Source organism: Sphaerodactylus townsendi, linkage group LG11, assembly GCF_021028975.2.
Source record: "Sphaerodactylus townsendi isolate TG3544 linkage group LG11, MPM_Stown_v2.3, whole genome shotgun sequence".
NCBI lineage: Eukaryota > Metazoa > Chordata > Lepidosauria > Squamata > Sphaerodactylidae > Sphaerodactylus > Sphaerodactylus townsendi.
The window spans coordinates 69,952,056-69,972,578 of NC_059435.1; the positions used below are offsets into that span (position 1 = coordinate 69,952,056).

At 41.1% G+C, this 20,523-nt stretch overlaps 1 protein-coding gene across 1 annotated transcript in view; it reads left to right on the plus strand.

The window, feature by feature from the left end:
• Nucleotides 1–20,523, plus strand: part of KMT2C (lysine methyltransferase 2C) — a 170,650-nt gene that overhangs the window by 49,713 nt on the left and 100,414 nt on the right. Inside the window, exons 4-6 of the mRNA XM_048510499.1 lie at nucleotides 3,757–3,963; nucleotides 6,851–6,993; nucleotides 10,343–10,452. Of these exons, the coding sequence (XP_048366456.1) occupies nucleotides 3,757–3,963; nucleotides 6,851–6,993; nucleotides 10,343–10,452 (460 nt within the window). The remainder of the gene's footprint in view (nucleotides 1–3,756; nucleotides 3,964–6,850; nucleotides 6,994–10,342; nucleotides 10,453–20,523) is intronic.

The window sequence follows — 20,523 nt, forward strand, 5'->3', positions numbered from 1 at the left end:
GTGGGAGAGGGTGGCCGCCCATTGGGGGGGGGGCCAACAAACTCAGATTTTGCCCAGGGCTCCAGTTTGTCTAGGTACGCCACTGCCCGCCTCCCATTCTGCCGTCCCTACTGATGTAAATGTCACTTTTGATGGTGGGGTGGGCAAACATGCTGACCTGGTCTCATGCTGTCTCTGAGAGCTGATTTGTTGTCCCCTCCCCACCCCCCGCAATAGGGTTGGACTGATAAGCTTATCTCACAGGGTCTGATTTTTAAAGATATTAACATGTCCTATATCAATTTAGTATATAACTTGCTTGATCATTGGCAGTTGCTTTGTCAATTTGTTTGGTCTCCCTCTTCTGCCACAGGGGTATTTGGAGCTTTGATGTGGCCATTGCCATATCTTGTGTTCTCTCTATAATAATCTCTTAAACATTTTTATGCAGGTGAATCCTTTTTAAGCTATTAAATTTTCCCTCAGAAGGGGGTAAAGCTTAGTTAGTTATTACTTACAGAGAATGGGATTTTTAGAAAGAAGAGGGAGGGAGGAAGGTGGAAGGTGTACCAAGAAAGCACCATCAGTAACTGAATGCAGCTAGAAGTTTTTTCTGTTGCTCTGGGCAGCCTTCGCTGCATGAAACAGGTGTGTGGAGGGGGAGGATGCTACTGAACCAACCAGGATTTCTGCCTTCAGTTGTAATGATGAAAGACAGTTAATGAGCCAAATGCAAACTGTGACTGTATTTAGAAGTAATGACAGATCTCTAGCCATGACAGCACTGACACTGGTTGTTTGCTTTGCTGTGTACTCTCTCCATATTCCCCACGCCATGGAGTACAATTGAAATCTTCTGTTTGGGAATCCAAGTACTATTTGCCGTGACATTTGAACACATGTGCTTGGACCAGAGGCAGTTTTTTATCTCTCACAAGCTGCACCCAAAGGGAGGAGGAGGGAGTACTCAATCAAAGAGAAGCTTGTTATATGGAACATGTAGTTTAGAACCCACCAACAAACCATAGCTTGGTGGACATCCTGCCTTTAGATCTAACAATAAACCGGAGCTTAATTAAATAGTGGAATATAAACCACATGTATATAAACCACACCAAACCCATTTTAGGTGGGTTCCAATTATCAGAAGAAGTGAAGTATTACACTGATACAATCAAATATTGGGATTAGTGTCAAGCAACAAAGTGCAGGTGAACATAAAGGAGAATCTTCTTTAATAATATTTAATAAAATTGATCCTCAGTGTGGTACATATAACTGTGTTACTTCACAGTCATTATTCAACAGAGTTGCAGGGACCAATCTTACTTTGAAGCAGAGTGAAATAAAATATTTTGGTTGCTATCATTTAACTTTCAATATTGCTTTTCCTATAGTAGAGGGGGGTGTTTGCAGCATCTGGTGCTAAATTGCAATACAATACAAAGACCTTTATTAGGCATATTTGTGCTACATAAAATTACAACAAGGAAAGGTATAACATATGCTGTTAATTCACTCTTAGCGACATGGTGCTAAATTGTCTTGGAGTGATTTGTGATTTGGGGGTTTACATGTTCCAGAAGAAATAGTGGAGCCATTGTTGGTTTACACGTTCCAGAAGCAATAGTGGAGCCATTGTGGTAATATGATTAGAGAGTTGAACTAGAACCCAGCAGGGGGCAAAAATCACACAAGAGACAGAATGACCCCTGCGTTGGCATAAATACCACTTGCACCAGCACCAGGGGCATTTACGTTGACACAGAAGCACTTACACTGGTGCTGGGGAGCTGTGGACCTGCACTCTTCTGGCACACGAGTCTATGCCAGTGCCAGAGGGGGTGTTCCCAGGGGCAGGAATGCTTTAGTCAACTTTTAGTCCTGAGCCCTTTTGACCTGGGAACACCCTCTTTTGCCAGTGCAGACTTCCACCAGCAGAATCAGTGGTGCTGCCCATTAAACTGCATAGGCCACTTTGTTGGGAGAAGGGGCTTCATCACTTTGGGCTTTCTGTCCATGTCACAACAAGCCTTTTTGGAGGCAGTGTGGTTGTGCCATCCCTGGAGCAACTACCTTTCCCCTCTAAAGATTACACCGTTAATTTCATATCCCTGCTGAGCCATGACTAAAGTTGGAATGACCTTAGACACTGACATGAGACAGTGGTTCTCAATCTTCTTAATGCCGCGACCCTTTAATACAGTTTCTCATGTTGTAGTGACCCCCAACCCTAACATTTATGCATTTTACAGATGGAGAATACTGATGCAGAGAGTCTTAGGCGACCCCTGTGAAAGGGTCTTTTGACCCCCAAAGGGGTCCCGATCCCCAGGTTGAGAACCACTGGTTTGAGAGATAGGTGTGATTTCTTAAAGTTTGAGAAACGCTGGTGTAATGATACCGTATATACTCGCGCATAAGTCAAGGTTTTCAGCCTTTTTTTAAGGCTGAAAAATGCCCCCCTCGACTTATACGCAGGTCCCACTTACCGGTAATTCTTGGGTGGTGTTCCCCCTGTCCTTTCTTCGCTCTGATCTGCCTTCTTCTCTGCGTCACTCTTTCCAAGCTTTCATTCTCTGTGCTTGGGGTTTTCTCGTTTCGGCTTTTGACTGGCAGGCCCCCTCACTAACTTCACCCTTTTTTTCCTTTTTTTCCCGGCAGGCTGTAAGATTCTTGGTTAGAGAAGCTGCCCTGTTGGGCAGCCTGCCTCATATGATTTTTTTCTTAAAGTTGGGCAATGCTGCACAGATTGCTTAAGCAACCTTTTGAGCACTACCCTTTTAAGAAAAAAAACCACAGAGGCAGACTGCCCAACAGGCAGCTTCTCTGGAAACTCAAGTCTTACAGCTCCTGCGGAAGGGGGGAGGGAAATGGAGCGCGTTAGTGACCGCTTCTTGCCTGCTCTTCTCTGCCGTCACTTTTTTTCTCTGCCGCCCCGCTTTCGTAGCCGGCTTTCTGTGCCTCTGTCTCTTCTCTGCCTTTTCCACCAACACCTCCCATACCGTTCACACTCCAAGGTCCCCTAGTTTATTCCCCTCTCCCCAGACCCACCTTGCTCCCTCTTTAAAAAAGAAGCCTCCCAAAGGCTTCTGGGGAGCTTCCTTTCCCCCAACTGCGGCTCCTTTGTCTGCTCAGGCATCTCCACCTCCCCATGGACCTTTCCCACCCTCGACTTATACCTGGCTGAAGTCAATAAGGGTTTCCCAGTTCTTCACAGGCAAAATTAGGTGCTCTCCCCGAACTTATAACGCTGATCATTGATCTGTAATTCTATCAGTTTCTGTCAGCATGGCTAATGCTAGTAGGGGCTGATGGGACTTATCATTGAGTATAATGGAGAAGGGAGCTTCAGGATGTTCAGGAACTGCAACACCCTATCAAGTTTCGTCAGATGGCTAATTGGCCATGCTGGTATTGGATGGAATAGTTCCAGGGTAGGAACATCTGGCTCTCAGATGTCAAGCAGGAACTGCAATTCCCATCAGCCCCTGTCAGCATGGCCAATTGGCCATGCTGGTAGCTGATAGAACGGACCCTGGTAGCTGGAAAAAAACGTTCTATTATATCTGACGGTACATTTCTCATTGTGTAACAGATGTTTCTGTAGTGAGAACTGAAGCTTAAATTGAGTTTAATTCAAATTGTATAGTTCATTGGTGATTAATATTTTTGAATAGCAAGGTATCTGTTAAATCAGAGAAAGAGTTCTATTTCTGTGTCCTCAGATATGCACTTTAAAAAATTGTTTCTTTTTTCTTTTCCTGTCTCTAGCAGAGAACATCTCTGTGCTTTTTGTTACTGTGGGGAACGAAGCTCTTTAGGACAAGGAGAACTGAAACAATTCAGTCCAACACCAGGATTTATCGCTCCATGCAACAACCAGGCTTTAAAGAAGAGTGAAATTGAGGAAGGCAACAATAGCATTTCTGAGAGTACTCCAAGGCAGAACTCAGTCCCGCGCAAATCAAGAGGACAAAAGAAGTAAGGCTTTGCATCCTTAACAGAATAAAATGCTTAATTTAAAGTTCTGTCTTTTCTGTGCTAGTAAATGTGTAGTATGAGTATGCAGTGTTCTTGAAAACGAAAACAGCTTAAAATTGTTAGCATAGTCTTTCCTGTTTGTCTATCTAGGAACCAAAAATCAAAGAACTACATTTCTGACTTCTAAAATATTAATGTATCTATCAATGTGGTTATCAATAGGCAGTATTGTAGAAGCAGTACAAGCAAATCTAAAGCACTTGCAAAGAAATACAAATAAAAATGCTAGAGAGGCACTCATCATTTGTTGCTTGTGCTCTGACTTCAGTATGGATGTGGGAAATCTCATTGCAAGCCACCGCTCAGATCTGAACCCAAGTCCTTGCCTCTCAGTTTAGCCTCTGCCTCAAGTTGATTTACAATTACAACTTTGTTTTCCTTTGGTTGAAGGCCATGATACAAATGTAATAAATAAATATCAGCTACTAGCCCGACTACTTTTGTAGTTTTGTTCTTCTAGAAAAATATGTCTTGCAGCTATGAGAAGTAGCCTATAATTTGTTGACTTCAGCCTTCTGTGTAGTAATTCCATTTAGTTGCTGCTCATGTTATCTAATTTGTGTACCAGAGTCTGCATCAGTGAGTTATCTAATAGCTGTTTTTGAAAAATAATAGTTATACAGTCCATATTGAATGAAAATGTTTATTATAGTTATGGAAATGAAATATAAGTGCATCAGTTATCAGAAAGCACAATGTTTCTTTTTGTTCAGCAGATTTTTTAAAAAATAGAATTTATTTTACTTTTATCTTGGGCAGGCATTTTCTTAATGTGCTGTTTTGCTACCCTTTGGATTCTGTTGTGCTGGCTGATTAGTAGAGGGTTTTGTAGCCTATGGGAAAGTGCAAAATTAATTTAGCTTGGAACAGCTAACCAGCTCTGTCCCCTGAGGATGGTGATGTAATCATACCCAAGTGCCATGCTGGCTGGCATCCAAGGTTAGGCACTAAAGGGATTGTTGTGTTGGAGCTCTCTGATTGGTGGCTAGCTCTGGACCTCTGCCAGTAGAATGAAGCAGTAAAGTAGGAAATGAAACAATAACAAAGAGAAGCAGCCTTTTAAAGGGACTTAAGGTGGGCCAGTTTAAGGAAAACCTGATTTTAAAAGCATGTATCTTGGAAGAAACTGCGAGATATAAATATTTTAATTAATAAATAAATCTGGATAGCTTTTTTAAAAAAAAAACTGGTTTGTGTTTACATGAATTGTAATGTGAGCATTTGTAAGCATAAAGGCTAATTTATTCTGAAAAAAATTCAAATTATCACTATAGTATTCATTTTCAATTTGACGTTCCATTTGACTTTCTTGGTTTCTCCTTAGATTGGACTTCCCTTGTGTATAAAATTTCCCCCATTTAAACAAAACTATAACTAATATGAAACAAGCAAATAGTTCATGTTTGTATTAAAAGCTTGATGTGTTTTTGTAAGTCTGTCATGCAAAGCCTTGATTGTTTTTTCCCTATTTTCCCCTATTTTCTGGAATTCATTTGCAGTTGCAGTTGCTTTAGCCCTTGGCATTTGCATCTGCAGTTGGATTAATGTGTCCAAGTGGAGTTAATTTGTAGTTGCATTTGAATGTGTCTGGTTTTTGGCTTTGGTGTTTTTTAATACTGGTAGCCAGGTTTTGTTGATTTTCAGACTCTCTTCCTCCTTGTTGAAATTGTCTCAGTGTTAGTGGATTTCAGTGGCTTTCCTATGTAGTCTGACATAGTATCTGTTGGAGTTGTCAAGAATTTCTGTATCTTCAAATAACATCCTATGCATGGCTTGGTTTACAGCAAGTTCAGCTACTGCTGATTTCTCGGGTTGGATTAATTAGCAGTGCCTTTCACGTTCAAATGCAAGCACTACTGCAAATGCAACTCTACCCAGACACATGCAAATGACCCTGACATACCCGCACCTGTGAGGTGGACAAAGCATATACCCCCACCACACATTCACTCCACACAGTGTCATTGAAAGAAACACATCTACATGCCTCTGAAGACGGCAGTCATAGAAGTGAGCAAAACATTGGGAACAAAAATTACCAGATCACGGCCACATAGCCTGAAAAACCCATGACAGTCATCTGTGAGGTAGGTTAGGCTGGTCCAAGGTTACCCAGCAAACTGAGGGAGGGGGGCAGCAGTTTCATTCTGATTCCAAATATAGGAAGCAGTTACATTCTTAATATCTTAATATCCTGTCCAACATATCTTCCCAAGTAGAATGTTTTTGAGACACAAATATGTAACCCAGCTGCCTGTTTCTTGTACGAGATTCATTAATACTTATGAGGGAAAAAACCCACAAATTAATCCACCTTTTCTCCCCTTAGCTGGTGATTGAGCATAAAAATTATGTTTATCATAAACTTCTACAATTCTGCAGCGAGATTCTTTGTTTCCATATATTCCACAGAGCTGCAACTCTTTGTACCTGGTTATTTTTAATCTATTTAGACCCCCAGCTTCAGTTTCCCTCTTGAAAACATATATAGTTTATTGCAATCCTGTTCCCACGTCAGTGAGAAATTATGTGGATAGCTATTTCTTCAGAATAAATTAAAAGTAGAAATTTATCTGATATAAAATACATGTGTTTGTTTTTTAAATTGAATGCCCTAGAATAAGCCATATTTATCAATTGGACGAATGAGGCACTAGCAATGTAAAGGCAATAATCCAAAATATAGTCGTGTCTTATTTAAATGAATTTAGTTGTCATGCTGCCCTGTTCATTTACTTTTTCTAATATTTAAAAAAAAACATAAATTAGTTTGTAATTCAAATTATTGTGATTGCAGTTATCTAATCAGCTGTTGTGTCCCCCACAGAGAGAAGTCTCATCAGAGTATAACATGTACAAGTATAAGCACTCAAACTACTCCTGATGATCGGATAGTCAGATTATGGGATGAACTGAAAATGGTTGGTCTACCAGATGACATTGATGTCCAAGCCTTATTTGAGCCAACAGGTAAGGTACTGCTCCCAAAATGCTTAATAAAGAGAATGCCACACCAATCAAATCATTCATGTTTTACTATTTGTTTTGGTAGTATGGATGTGTATATAATTAGATATACTAGAACTGATAGTAATATAGAGCTGCAGTTTTATAGCCATATAAATATGGTCCTTTAGAAGTTAACTGCACTTAGCCTGCAGATCAGCTACTGGATTGTTTCCATAAGCATCTGTTGTAGGATTTACTATTAATATTTCAGTGTACATTTTCAGTGGGGTTTTTTTTTGGGGGGGGGGGGGGTTAGCTACAAATGGTTCAGTTCACGTGTAACAGTTTTATTTGACTTGTATTTTATTCATATGAAGATATATCATACTGTTACAAGCCATCTACTGTAGCTGATGCAGAGCCATTGTCTTGCCTGGTTCTGGTGCCTGAGATACTTTAAACTTATAATGCCAGGGATTTGCCCTGGGACATTTGCATACAAACACCTGAGCTTTGGCCTCTTCTCAGTAAAATGAATAGTGATAATGTACAGGTTGTTATTTGCAAAATAAAAAAGTCTAGATTCAGAATCTGCGCTCAACTTTGTATATGGATCTATATATTCATATTAGACATATTTGAAAATATTTGTGTTCCATATTTGAAGCTCAGGATTTGTAAAAGCTAAGGCATATTCAACATTTCTTAGCTAGAATTCCAATAAAACTATTGGTATGATTCTCACATAACAACAACCCATGGTTTTCCACTTCATGAAGGAAGCTTGGGGAATTCTTAGGCTTACAAGTGACCAGGTAGTGATTTTAAATATATATATATATTTATGTCCCTTGTTTCTACTTGCGCAGAACTCAAAGTTGGATACATAGTATTTCCAAAAGGTTTCCCATCCAGCCACTGTTCCTATCCAAAACTCAGTGTTATCAAGGTTGCTGTTGTCAAGTACCTTTTGAACTATACTCTGTGTTTCTGGCAAGCTGTACTCTGCTTTTACATCCCAACTGATTTTCTGTGAAAGCAGAAACATTTGTTAGCTTGCTGTGCACAAGGGGAGAGTGAAGCATGCAAGCCCAGTAATGCTTCAGGCTTACCTAGGTGGTGGCAAAGTGTGGTTCTTTGTAATGCATGAGTCATGCTGCGGTGAACTATTAGGAGAACTTGTATCCTGAGAAAGTACAGTTCAGACTATCAGGCAAGAGTTGCAGAAGTATTTTGTTAATCTTTGTACAATCTGTGAGCTTTCACGTCCTAATAGTTTGGTTGCTGAACTGCCGTTAGGAAAGGGATGGGACTGCTAATGTAAAAATGGGATATGGATCTAACAGTCTTTAGAAAAATGGTCAAGTAAAACAAATAATTGGGTTACGGTCTTAATTAATTTCTATGGTACATGCTAGAGGCAGCTCACATGAAAACAGGACAAACAAACCCTCTGTAGCTGCAGAGGCGAATCTCTCTTGGATTGCAAATAAATCTGACTCTTCTTAGAATGCACATGTAATGAAAATATGCCATTACTTCCTTAAGTAAGAGACTGTGGGCCAAATGCTGAACATCTGTCAATTACTGACTGGAGATGAAAGCTTGTGCTACAGTACTTTCTTTTTTTCTAGTTTTTAAGATACTATGAGACACTTCTTAGTTTCAGACTTCATCAGGTTTAAAAAAATTGAATATTTCACATCCATATGAACCTGACAATTTTTAAGCATCTCACATTTTTTCACTTTGTTTTCTCTTTTTGAACCAATAAGGCAAAAACTCTGAGGCAAAATGGTTCCTCGAGAGAGGGGATGGTTGCCCCTGCTTTGAAACAGGCAGTTTGTACTTACTTTTAAAGAAATCTACTTTGGATCCAGGAGACTTGAGTAATTATTGTCCACAAAATGTCCCATTTTTGAGCAATGTGATTGAACAAATGGTGACTGGAGAACTCCAAGGATTCCTGGAAGAAACAGATTGTTTGGATCTGTTTCTATCTGATTTCAGTCTTGACTATGGGGCTGAAACAGTCTTGGTCATCCTGTTAGATCTCCTGTGCCAAGGGCTGAATGGGGGCAGGAGGAGTTGATTCTCTTGTCAATTCTCCTGGACCCTTCACTGGCTTTCAGTATCATGGATCATGGTATGCTTGTAGACTACCTTTCAAGGTCAGGACTGGGAGGAAATCATTTTGCAGTGATTTTCAGTCCTGCATGGAAAGTAGATTCAGACAGTTGTGGTGAGGGACAGCTGTTCTGGCCCCAAGACTCTTGCAAGAGTCCATCTTTTCATTCTGAGATTCGGACTGGGTTGTCATCCATATGCAGATGATATTCAGCTCTATCTCATGTTCCTAGCAGATCCCAGGGAGACTGTGAAAATTGTGAACCTGGGACCTGGAGGCAGTTTTGGGATAGATAAGGGCTAAAAAACTGAAGCTTAATCCTGAAAAAGCGGAGGTACTATTGGTAGGAGGAAGGATTGACCCAGGAATTGAGATGCCTCTTGTCCTGGGTGGGGTTTCACTCCCCCTAAAAGAGCAGGTTCATAGCATGGAGGTTATGCTGGACAAAGGCCTCCTGCTGGAAAAGGAGGTGACAAGGTGGGCAGGAATTCCTTTCATCTGCTTTGGTTGGTGAGTCATCTGCAGCCTTTCCTGGCCAAAAAAATATCTTGCCATAGTGGTGCATGCCCTTGTAACATCTAAATTAACATCTTCTGCAACCTGCTGTACACGGAGCAGCCCTGGAAAAGTGTTTGGATCTTACAATCAGTGTAAAATGGTGCAACCAGAATTCTGACTGGAGTGGATCATGGGGTCCATATCACTCCAGTCTTGTTCCATCTGTGCAATTCCCAGTTTGCTTCCAGACACAGGTGAAGGGCCTGTTATTGACCCTAAAGCTCTATGTGGCTTGGGGCCAGCCTGTCATGAGGACGGGTTCCTCCCATTTGATCCTAACCAATCACTACATTCATGTTTGGAGGCCCTGCTTTGAATGTTTCTGACATCTGACTCTGAATGAATGCCAACCTGAGAAAGAGCCTCCTTGGCTGTGGCACCAAAATTATGGAATACCTTCCCCAGGTTATCCCCTTCTTTCATGGTGTGGTGCCAGCAGGAAAATACATTTTTGTTTCATCTGACTTTCCTTCACTGATTCTCATTGACCCTTCCTCCCATTCAAGTGTTTATGTATTTTACTTGGTTTCTATGTATCTGTGTGGGCTGTTAATCTTATTTTAATATTTTTATTGTTCACTGCTTTGGGAACCTAAGATGGGTAGAAAGGTGTCTTAAATTGTTTTATATACAAACCAAGAACTGTAAAACTGACCCATTAATTTGCTGGTCATCCCCTGTTAGGTCACTGCTGGGCTCATCACCGCTGTGCGGAGTGGTCACTGGGAGTATGCCAGACTGAAGAGTCGCCACCAGTGAATGTGGACAAAGCCGTTGTCTCAGGGAGCACAAAAGTGAGTTGAAATTAATTAAGTTAGCACACTTTAACTTGAATTCGTTGAAATTGTCATACAAATATACAATGTCATAATGCAAAAAAAATCAGTAATCAGTAAGTTCAGATCCTCTGAAGATGCCAGCCACAGATGCAAGCGAAACGTCAGGAGAGAATGCTGCTAGAACACGGCCATACAGCCCGGAAACCAGACAGCACCCCAGTGATTCCGGCCATGAAAGCCTTCGATAATACAAAATCAGTAATGTAGTGATGACATGTATCTTCTTAATTCAAAATATGTTTGCAAAACTAGCACTTGATTTGCTCCTTGTCATGGTCTAAATGGTACAACTTACATTCTCAAGAAACCTTTTGACAAGTATGTACGTTCCAAGGTAACCATGAATTGTTTTCCATTTCCCTTCCCATCTTTTAAACATGCAAAACAAGAGGCATTTTTTTTCTCTGAACATGTCATAGTGTAAGAAAAGTGTAATAAGGGATGACAATTATCTCCTGAGAAGATAGAGTTTTCTACAGAGGTCTGTGCAGTACTGGACAAATTAACAATCATATTTTTGCTGACAGATATTACCGGTATGTACTGCTATTGAAGTTGCATCTTTTGCCGTGATGGATTCTTGGTGTATTTAGTAATTCAGGAAGGATCTCAAGTCATATATCTGTGATACTCACCCATAATTGAACTAAAAGAATGGTATCAGGCCTCTTTTCTAGATGGACTGTTTCTTTTAAAAAATGAATAGGCTTTCATCGTTCCCTCCCCACCTCAGGAATATATTAATAGACATTTCCAACCCCGAATGAAGAATAGATCATTTCGGAGTGGTCTTGTTGCTCAGCTATACTTGATAGTGAGAGTGAGATAAATGTATTTTAAATATGCTTCAGGGGAAAAAATTCCCACAGTGGGAGTATTTACTGAAATGATTTTACACTGGTGATAAGGGTGGAAATCTAGGCCGAGAAGGTTCAGAAGACTAATCAGATTTTACTGCTCCTCTGATGCAAACAGTTGTAAAGCTGCCTTCAACTGAGTATTGATCTATCAGCACTCAATATTGTCTGCTTGAATTGACATGCAAAAAATATTCTCTTCCATTGGGAGGATGAGTTGCAGGTTGCATGCCTTGCATACAGAAAGCTCCTAGTTTATCTCTGGTGTTTTCAGTTAAAGGATCCGGTCGCAGATGATGTGAAACATTCCAGCTCAAGATTCTGGGGAGGCACTGTCAGTCAGAGTAGACAGAGTGGAGCTTGACAGCACAATAGTCAGATTCAGTATAGTGCAGAATTTCTGGGGGAAAGCCAGCGGGAGCTGGAGAGCATCCAGTTTAGGATGACTCATCCCTAAGCGATAATGGATTAACTGGTATGGGTAATCTAGATGGTAATGGGCTAGAATTTGACTGTGAGTGTGCCAGGAAATTACAACTGTTGAGTCCGAAGGGCCATGGTTTTTAGAGAAGAAAACAAATTTTAGGTCCTGGAAGCCTTGGAGCTAGAAGTGGAATGTGAAGTACTTGGTATTAAAAGAAAACTTTGTGGGTGTTTCAGAAACCTGGTCAGATGAGGAAAATTAGTAGGATATGACTGTTTCTGGTCTGGAAGGACCAAGAAGGACGTATTGAGGAAGAAGAGGTTCTTATGGCACAGATTATGAGACACTAAAAACCTAAGAGGAATAGACTCCCCAGCAGAATTGCTATGGAGGGTTGCAGCAAGCCTGAAAAGTAATTTCATTTTGCGCTACCCCACCTGACCCAAACTCCTAAGGGTTATCTTGAAAGAGAGAAGGTTCCAAGTTCAAGCTTAGGTATCTCCAGTTAAAGGAGGAATTAGTTTAGGAAGTTATGTAATACAACTTCAGCTACCTTCACATGTACTGTGCCGTGTTTGTAGATCTTCCATGGGCATCTGGATATGGTGTGAAACAGGATGCTTGACTAGAGGGCTATTTACTAGAGGGCTATTGGTATAATCCAGCAAGGCTGTTGTTATCTTGAGACTATTAATCCTTTTTAAAAAAGCGATAGTTCAATTCACTGGTCTCTTAAAGTAACATTTAGTTTGGCCATCAGTATACATGAACATGGGGCTAATGTTAAAAAGTTCCTCCGTGTCCTTTGTGGCTTTACTGTTGCTTCCCAGGTTTTTTACCTGTTGGTCCATGTCCAGCACAAATGCTAATGAGGGAAGAAGAGGGACAGTGGCATGGGTGTGGTTATTGTATTGCCTAAGTCTGTGCAATTATCTTGATTGCTTTCCACTGTTGCCCATGAGGAATGTTTAGTTATTCCCAGTTGAATAAGATGCATATGGTTTTAGAGGTGCAAATGGCAAAGGATCGCTTTATTATAGTATCTACTTTTGGTACTGTCTGCTCTAAAAAAGGAAGAAAGAAAGCAGCTTTATTTCTACCCAACCCTTTTTTCTCTGCTGAAGTACTGCTCCAATTTCAGCATACAATGCCAAAAAAATGTCTGGTAGGAAATATTCTGTGTGAATGCATGCTTGGCTGTGAAGCAAGAAAGTAGAGGCAGTCTTGTAAGAGTTTTCACTTGCCTTTCTTAACTTCAATTCTATGGAAAAGGCCTTTTCTTGAACTCTACGTTTTGTATGTCGGGGTACTCGAATGAAGGAAGAGAGGTTGTTGCTACAAAGGAATTTCAAAGAGGGTTTGATGCTGAATAAGATCAGAAATACAACAGATGCTTGGAAGCCCAAATGCTTTGGAAAAAGACAGAATGGCAAGGGCATCCAGAGAGAAACTGACAGAGAAGCCGCAACAGTACAAATACAAAAAGCTTGAAAGGCCCATCGAAGATGCATAAAAGGAGCTGTGTTCCTCAAGGAATTTCCACTGCAGGCTTCTTTTATCCACCAGCACTTAGCAAAGTTGTTTTCTGAGAGTTCTGAATTAACACATTCTCATTTGTTTTTTAAAGAGTTTTTATCCTTTTTTGCATAATTGAATAGGAAACACTTAAAAATATAATGGAAGCAATAGAATAGCTACTTTTTGGTACTTTTTGGAGGCCCTAGAGTTAGAATTGAGATGGCTGTTCCTTACCAAGAACCTAGCTTCATGGCCTTCTTATTTTCCTTTTGTGTTTCCACTACAGGTGAGGCTTTCACCTTACCAAGCCAATTTTGCTGCAAGCCTAGACTATGTTCTAATATATTACTTATTATTTTAATGGGGCTTGGTGGTGGAAGTTGGTAAGATTGGCCTGGGTGATGCTTTGATCAAACGTTCACAATGTTCAGCTTCTCTGGTTGTAAAGTGATATTACGGTTTTATTTTACTTACAGAATTTATGTAAGTTTCCACTTACTATTGCAATAGGAATGGTTCTTGGGTACCTTATTCAGTATGCTGTAGATACCATATTTACGAACAAGAAAGATGAAGTTGAATGTAAGGCGACCCCTTAGAAATTTCACACACAAAAAAACCCTTACCGTATATACTCGTGTATAAGTCGACCCGAATATAAGTCGAGGCACCTAATTTTACCACAAAAAACTGGGAAAACTTATTGACTCGAGTATAAGTCTAGGATGGGAAATGCAGCAGCTGCTGGTAAATTTCAAAAATAAAAGTAGATACGGTTGGGCGCTATTCGGGGGTCTCTGCCACTGACCCCCCATCTCAACAATCCCAAGGCCTCTACCACTGACCTCTCCATTCCGCAGCTTGTCCAGCTCACCCAGGTCGACTGGCTGTCACCCACCGAGAGCCAGGGGCCGGCCGCCGCTAAGAAGGAGGCAGAGGCAGAGAAAGCGTCTGAAAGGGGGAAGGCAGAGAAGAAGGCAGAGTAGTGCGAAGCAGAGAAGGAGGTTGAGAAAGCGTCTGAAAGTGGGGGAGGCAGAGAAGAAGGCAGAGGAGAGCGAAGCAGAGGCAGAGAAAGCGGTTAAGAGGGGGAAGGCAGAGAAGAAGGCAGGAGAGAGCGAAGATGAGAGAGGGGGAATACCACACAAGAATTAAGTGGGACCCTCACTTGCATATAAGTCGAGGGGGGCTTTTTCAGCACAAAAAAAGTGCTGAAAAAGTAGACTTATACACAAGTATATAAGGTGTAGAAATGTAAGTCTACTACTTTTTAATGGTATACCCTATTAAACAATCTAGTCTTTCATTTTAGTGAAGGTTGCATTAGACCTGTCTTTTGGAATGTGGCACATGACAACTACAGTTGCTAATATTTGGAGGTCTGGATTGTATCAAAGTGTGTTAAATCTACTGATCTACTAAACTGCATTTATTACTTGCAAATTGTATGTTTTTTGGGTAGGGGGAGGAATTTCTTGAAGCTGATGGGACTACTTGTGAATATATTGTGATAATTAATTGTACAGGGTTTTAGTGTGCACCCAAATTAGTCTTCATATAATGAACTGCATATGTCTACATGGTCTATTTGACTATAAATATTGAAGAAACAGATTGTTTGGGTAAACTGCAGGAATTACATGCATTTATGAATTCCCTGAGCAGGTAGTTCTAGGATATTTACTTGAAAAATATCCACAGATTATTGTCAGCAAACAAGGCAGGATTGAAACCTTGAATGCCCTTTTAATAAAGTCAGGCAGGATTACTTGGAATTCAGCACACACCAACACAGTGTCGTCACTGGACTGCATTTTGGGTTGTTGGGAATGAATTTGTGAACAGATCTATTAAGCCTATAACGTAGAATGATTTTTTTTCTCACTTATTATATTTTGGAGATAATGTGATTTTAATATAATTTGTGTTCTAGAAAGAAATATTAAATATTTGCATTAATTACATCTAACAGTGAGTCTCCAGTGCCTACTTTTATTGATCTATGACAGTGATGGCGAACCTATGGCACGGGTGCCAGAGGTGGCACTCGGAGCCCTCTCTGTGGGCACGCGCACACAGAGTTTTCCACACACATCTAGGCTGGCCTGGGCCACAGAGCACGATATGCGCGCACTGCGGTGAGAAGGGAGGACTCGGCTAGCGAGCCTGGTGCCTGTGCTCCAGGTGGCTGCTGCCGGGGGTGGGTGGGTGCAGAGGAGGCAGAGATGCTAGAGAGGCACAGAGCGGTGTGCATGGGACTTGCTGGAGGCTAGAGCAGGCTGGCCCCTGCTTGAGCAGGTGGGGCGGAGGAAGAGGGAGCCAACCGTTTTTTTTCTAAACTAAAACCTCAGCATTCAGGTTAAATTGCCGGGTTGGCACTTTGCGATAAATAAGTGCGGTTTGGGTTGCAATTTGGGCACTCGGTCTCAAAAAGGTTCACCATCACTGATCTATGACATATTTTTTATCTTTAGAAAATTTTATTTGGTGTTATTACAGACTGAACAGCTGGAAGATGTGACTATTAAAGATAAGCTGTAAAACTAGCTGTGCATGAAGTGGTATTGTACACAGACATACACCCCAGTAATTATTTACAGTTACAAATAGCTTAACTGTAACAATAGCAGATAAAATATTTGGGGACAGGGAGATTTGTCCTGTGTCACAGAGTGGTAACCTGCAATATAGCTGTCAAAGGTCCGCTCATGACCTGAGCTTTATCCCAACAAAAGTCAGTTTTAGGTAGCCAGCTCAAGCCTGACTCAGCCTTCTGTCCTTTAGAGGCCGGTAAAATGAATCCCCAGCTTGCTGGGGTAAAGTGTAGTTGTCTGGGGAAGATAATGGCAAACCACCCTTCAAGCATAGTCTGCCTAGTAAATGTCATAATGTGACAATACCCCATGAGTTAGTAATGAACTGGCACTTGTATAGGGAACATTCCATTCAACTTGTGAACTTTAAGGATGGGATGCAAAGATTAAGGCCACCATCCTATACATTTCTGCAGCTACAAATAGAAGTTGTTGCAGTCATCCCAGTGACTTTAATGAATAACAAAATGTTATTCAATTACAATCTTAGAAAAATCTCTGTTAGCATCAGCCCTATCTCTCCCATCTATAATATATTGGGCTATATTACAAGATTGTTGCAAGAAGTTGTGAGATAATAGCTATTTGTGAGATATACAACCTCATGCAGCCACCTGGGGTCATATCAGTTTGGATAAGAGATACAAACCCCATCTATGATGTGGCCAGGTTTGTCAGTCTGTGAAAAATGTGATTTATATTGATGAAGACTATTTGAAAACTATTTGAAAATGCATCTTTACGTGCAAGGCATTCTGCAATCTGAGAGTAAGACGGAGGATGACCCAAACCTGAGGTTTCTTTTTACAAAAGGGTTTCTGTCTTTTATGTACTTTTATGTACTTTTCTTCATCTTTTGAAGGTTGCTCACTAACTCGAAACATTTGGTTATTGTTGCTGATCAGTCATAGAACGTTGTTATTTGCTGTTGGAAAATACCTCGGTGGCTAGGTAGGAAAGGCCAATCCCAGTTCTGGCTTGATGTCAGAATCCCAAAAACAGCAACAAACTCATGTAGAAGAACAGTAGTTTATTGGAGATAATGAGGATCTTCCCTGGTTAAAGTCAGAACTGGGATTTGCCCGCGCAAACCCCTACAGTTAAAGCAGGGTGCACCCCCCCCCCCCATCGTGGGAATGCCCGCCAAAAGAGCTGCAAATGAGATAACAGTAAAGACATCCAGGCACTGACCTTGAACAGCACCTGGTACTATATAGCATTACACAAAAGACAGAGAAAAGTCAGTTAGAAATGCAATTAACCCATTCCACCACCCCAACAGCCAGAAAGCAGCAAAAGCAAACCCCGAAATAAACAGGCCTCCCAACACCTTTTAAGGGAATCAGTTAAAGGCCTACCGACACTGATACATATGGACTGATTCAGAAACACTGTCGGACATTGGCTAGATTGATTATATCCTATACAAACTGTTTCGTGTTGATTCGTGTATCTGAATGTGATTTACTCCATTTAGATAAGTTATGTGTATTATGATAACTTTCTCATTTTATACAATTGGTGTTTTCACTTTATGGCATTACTAGCGGGCCCGGCCACGCTTCACTGTGGCATACAGTGGCAAGGGAGGAGGAAGGGGAGAGGCGTAACGGGTTTTTCCTACCGCTTTGGTGGTAACGCTTCCTCTCCCTGTGTCTCGTGGGCAAGTCAGGCAGCAGGCAGTTTCGCCTGCCGTGAACACGCACGCCGCAGTGGAGGCGGGTAAGCCAGGCTCCCCGGGTACCATGGCCCCTCTTTGGTCCAGCAGTGGGTTGCTGGTAACGCTCCTCCTTCCTCTTCCTGTGTCTCGTGGGCGAGTCACACAGCAGGCAGTTTCACGTGGCATGAATGCACACGTTGCGGAGAAGGCGGGCAAACCACACCCCCTGGTACCACAGCCCCTCATTGTTCTGGTGTGGGGTTTGGGAAAAAGTACATTTTACCGGGCTCAGGTAAATCTGAAGGTCTGAAAACCTGACTGCAATGGAAAGCCACATTGTGTGTAAATTTGGGAGCAATCGGTCCAGGCGTTTTGGCGTTAGAACATCAGTAACAAATACACGGTTAACTTTTTATATATATAGATGGTTTTGTTATCTTAGGATCACACTTCGTATTAAACACTATATATGCAGGAAGTTTTGAGTGCGTCGTGCCTCTTTAGAATTTCTTTCCTGGTTCTTACGTTGCACTCTATTTTGATTTCTTGCATCTATTATTTTGTCCCACAGTTTCTGTGTCCAGTGCAGGTAGATGTGTACCATACCTATGAGTCAAATCTATTTCAGAGTCATATGATTATACTGTTCCTTATTAAGTATATATTTGTTGATTATGGCAAGAAATAAATTCAGATTTAAGGAAAACAGAAGAATGGTTTGGAGTAGACCGCATCTTACATCAGATTGTTCCTTGGGTATCTTGAAAATGTTTGTTCACTGTCAGCTCTGACTATTATGATGGATAAGTCCTCTAGAAAAGGTCAGGCCTGGCAATAGTGTTCACTCATCTGAAAAACAAAAAGGTCAAAGTACTCAGGAGGCAGGTGAGGTAGAGCTAGAAACCAGGCACTGCATATCAGTGTAAAGGGGTCATAATCACATTCTTTTAATTTATTTGGATTTGTTATGTACATTAACATTGGCAGTTCATTTATTTTGTCTGCAACAAAAATGTCAACCTTATTAAGCCCTATGTGGTAATTTAGTATTCTGTCCACTTCATTACACTTTTTTAATTGGACAAAATCAAGGTTGTGGCAGTACTTCTTCTTTTCAGTATGGGTCCTACCATTAAATCACTGACCACTGCTCAAGTCTGTGGAATCTGACATTAAATGTCGAAAACGATTAAGCAACATAGCCTGTTGAAAATAAGAGCAAAATTGGGTCTCCTTTTGTTCACCTGTGCTTTTTTTCTTTCAATGAAGCTATATTCTTTTCTTCTGTGTAAAGAAATCATTTATGGCCAGGTTTGATTTTCTGGTATTTTTGAAAATTATCAGTTTTGGCAGCTTTCAAAGGAGAGAGAATTACACCACAGAGAGACATCCCCTAACCAAGACTCTGAATGTTTTCATTGGACTGTCTTGTAAGGTCATGAAAACAATTTTCACCACAGCTTTCATATTTTACCTTTGAAAATATTAAGAACGTGTACATAGTAATTTATGAGAATCATTAATTTGTTTGCAAAAGGCAAGGACAGCTCTTTTTAGATTAAAAAAATGTAGCCATAAATTGTCAGAAAATATTTAGTGAAACTGTACATATATTGCCAATTAATGTTTGTAAATCAAATCATGGAAGCCACAATAAAATCAAAGATTATTAGCTGTCAGTTGCTAATTAAATACTGGTAAAACGTAGTTGTATATAGTTTCATACATGCAAACAAGAAATGTAGTTAGATCCATAAGAAGTCTACATAGGAGGTTTTTCTCACTTCATGATCCTCCCCCCACCCCAAAATTAAAAGTTGGAATAAGTTTGTGAGTGTTTTTTTAGACTGATGCTAGGGGGAATTTTTGAACATATTTTGTTTATTGAAGAAAGGTTACGTAAACTACAGTTTATCATATATGTTACCATGACAAGCTGGAGAATAGAATAGCATACGTTGTCACATGAAGCTGCCTTCTCCTGAATCAGACCATTGACTGGCAAGGTCAGTGACTGGCAACAGCTCTCTAAACTGCTGACAGAGGAACCTGTAGGCCGGGGATCTTCTTTGAAAGCATGAATAAGGTCCAGTGTTCAGGTGCTGATATCTCCAGTTTAAAAAGATTGAGAAGTAGGTAAGAGAAATACCTCTTTCAAGACTCTGACAAGCTATTGCTATAGTCCAATGATGGCAAACCTTTTCGAGACCAAGTGCCCAAATTGCAACCCAAAACCCACTTACTTATCGCAAAGTGCCAACACAGCAATTTAACCTGAATAACCCTCTCGAGTAGGGGCCAGCCAGCTGTAGCCTCCGGCAAGTCCCACATCCGCCACTCTGCACCTCTCTAGCATCTCTGCCGCCTCTCTCCCCACCCTCCCTGGGCAGCAGCCACCTGGAGCACAGGCACCAGGCCCGCCAGCCGAGTCCTCCCTGCTCACTGAGGTGCATGCACATCAAGTCCAGCGGCCCAGGCCAGCCTAGATGTGTGTGTGTGGGGGGCAATTCCCCCTCCCCATGATGAACTCTGTGTGCATGTGCCCACAGAGAGGGCTCTGAGTGCCACCTCTGGCACCCGTGCCATAGGTTCGCCACCACTGCTATAGTCTTGTTCCACATAAAGGTGATAGTATATTCCTCCGCCACAGAACAAAGCATGCCAGACCTTCTTTGTTGTAGAATGCTCCGCTGGGGTCCTGGTGCCTATCAAGTCCTGCCCCCCCCCCCCCATCCGTTTGAAAGTAAAAATATATTTTGACATAAATGCTCTTGTATCAAAGCACCATGTGCAACAATGCACAAAATAATGGTTTTGACAAAGGCAGTGTGTAAAAATGCATGATAATTCTCATATTCGTTTGGGACTCTATTTTAATGCATAAGAATACAATTTTCTCAACTGCTGCACCTCAGCTGACCGAACTATCATCTTTCTGTGGAACAGAGTATAGCCACTACCTTTATAGACCAATGG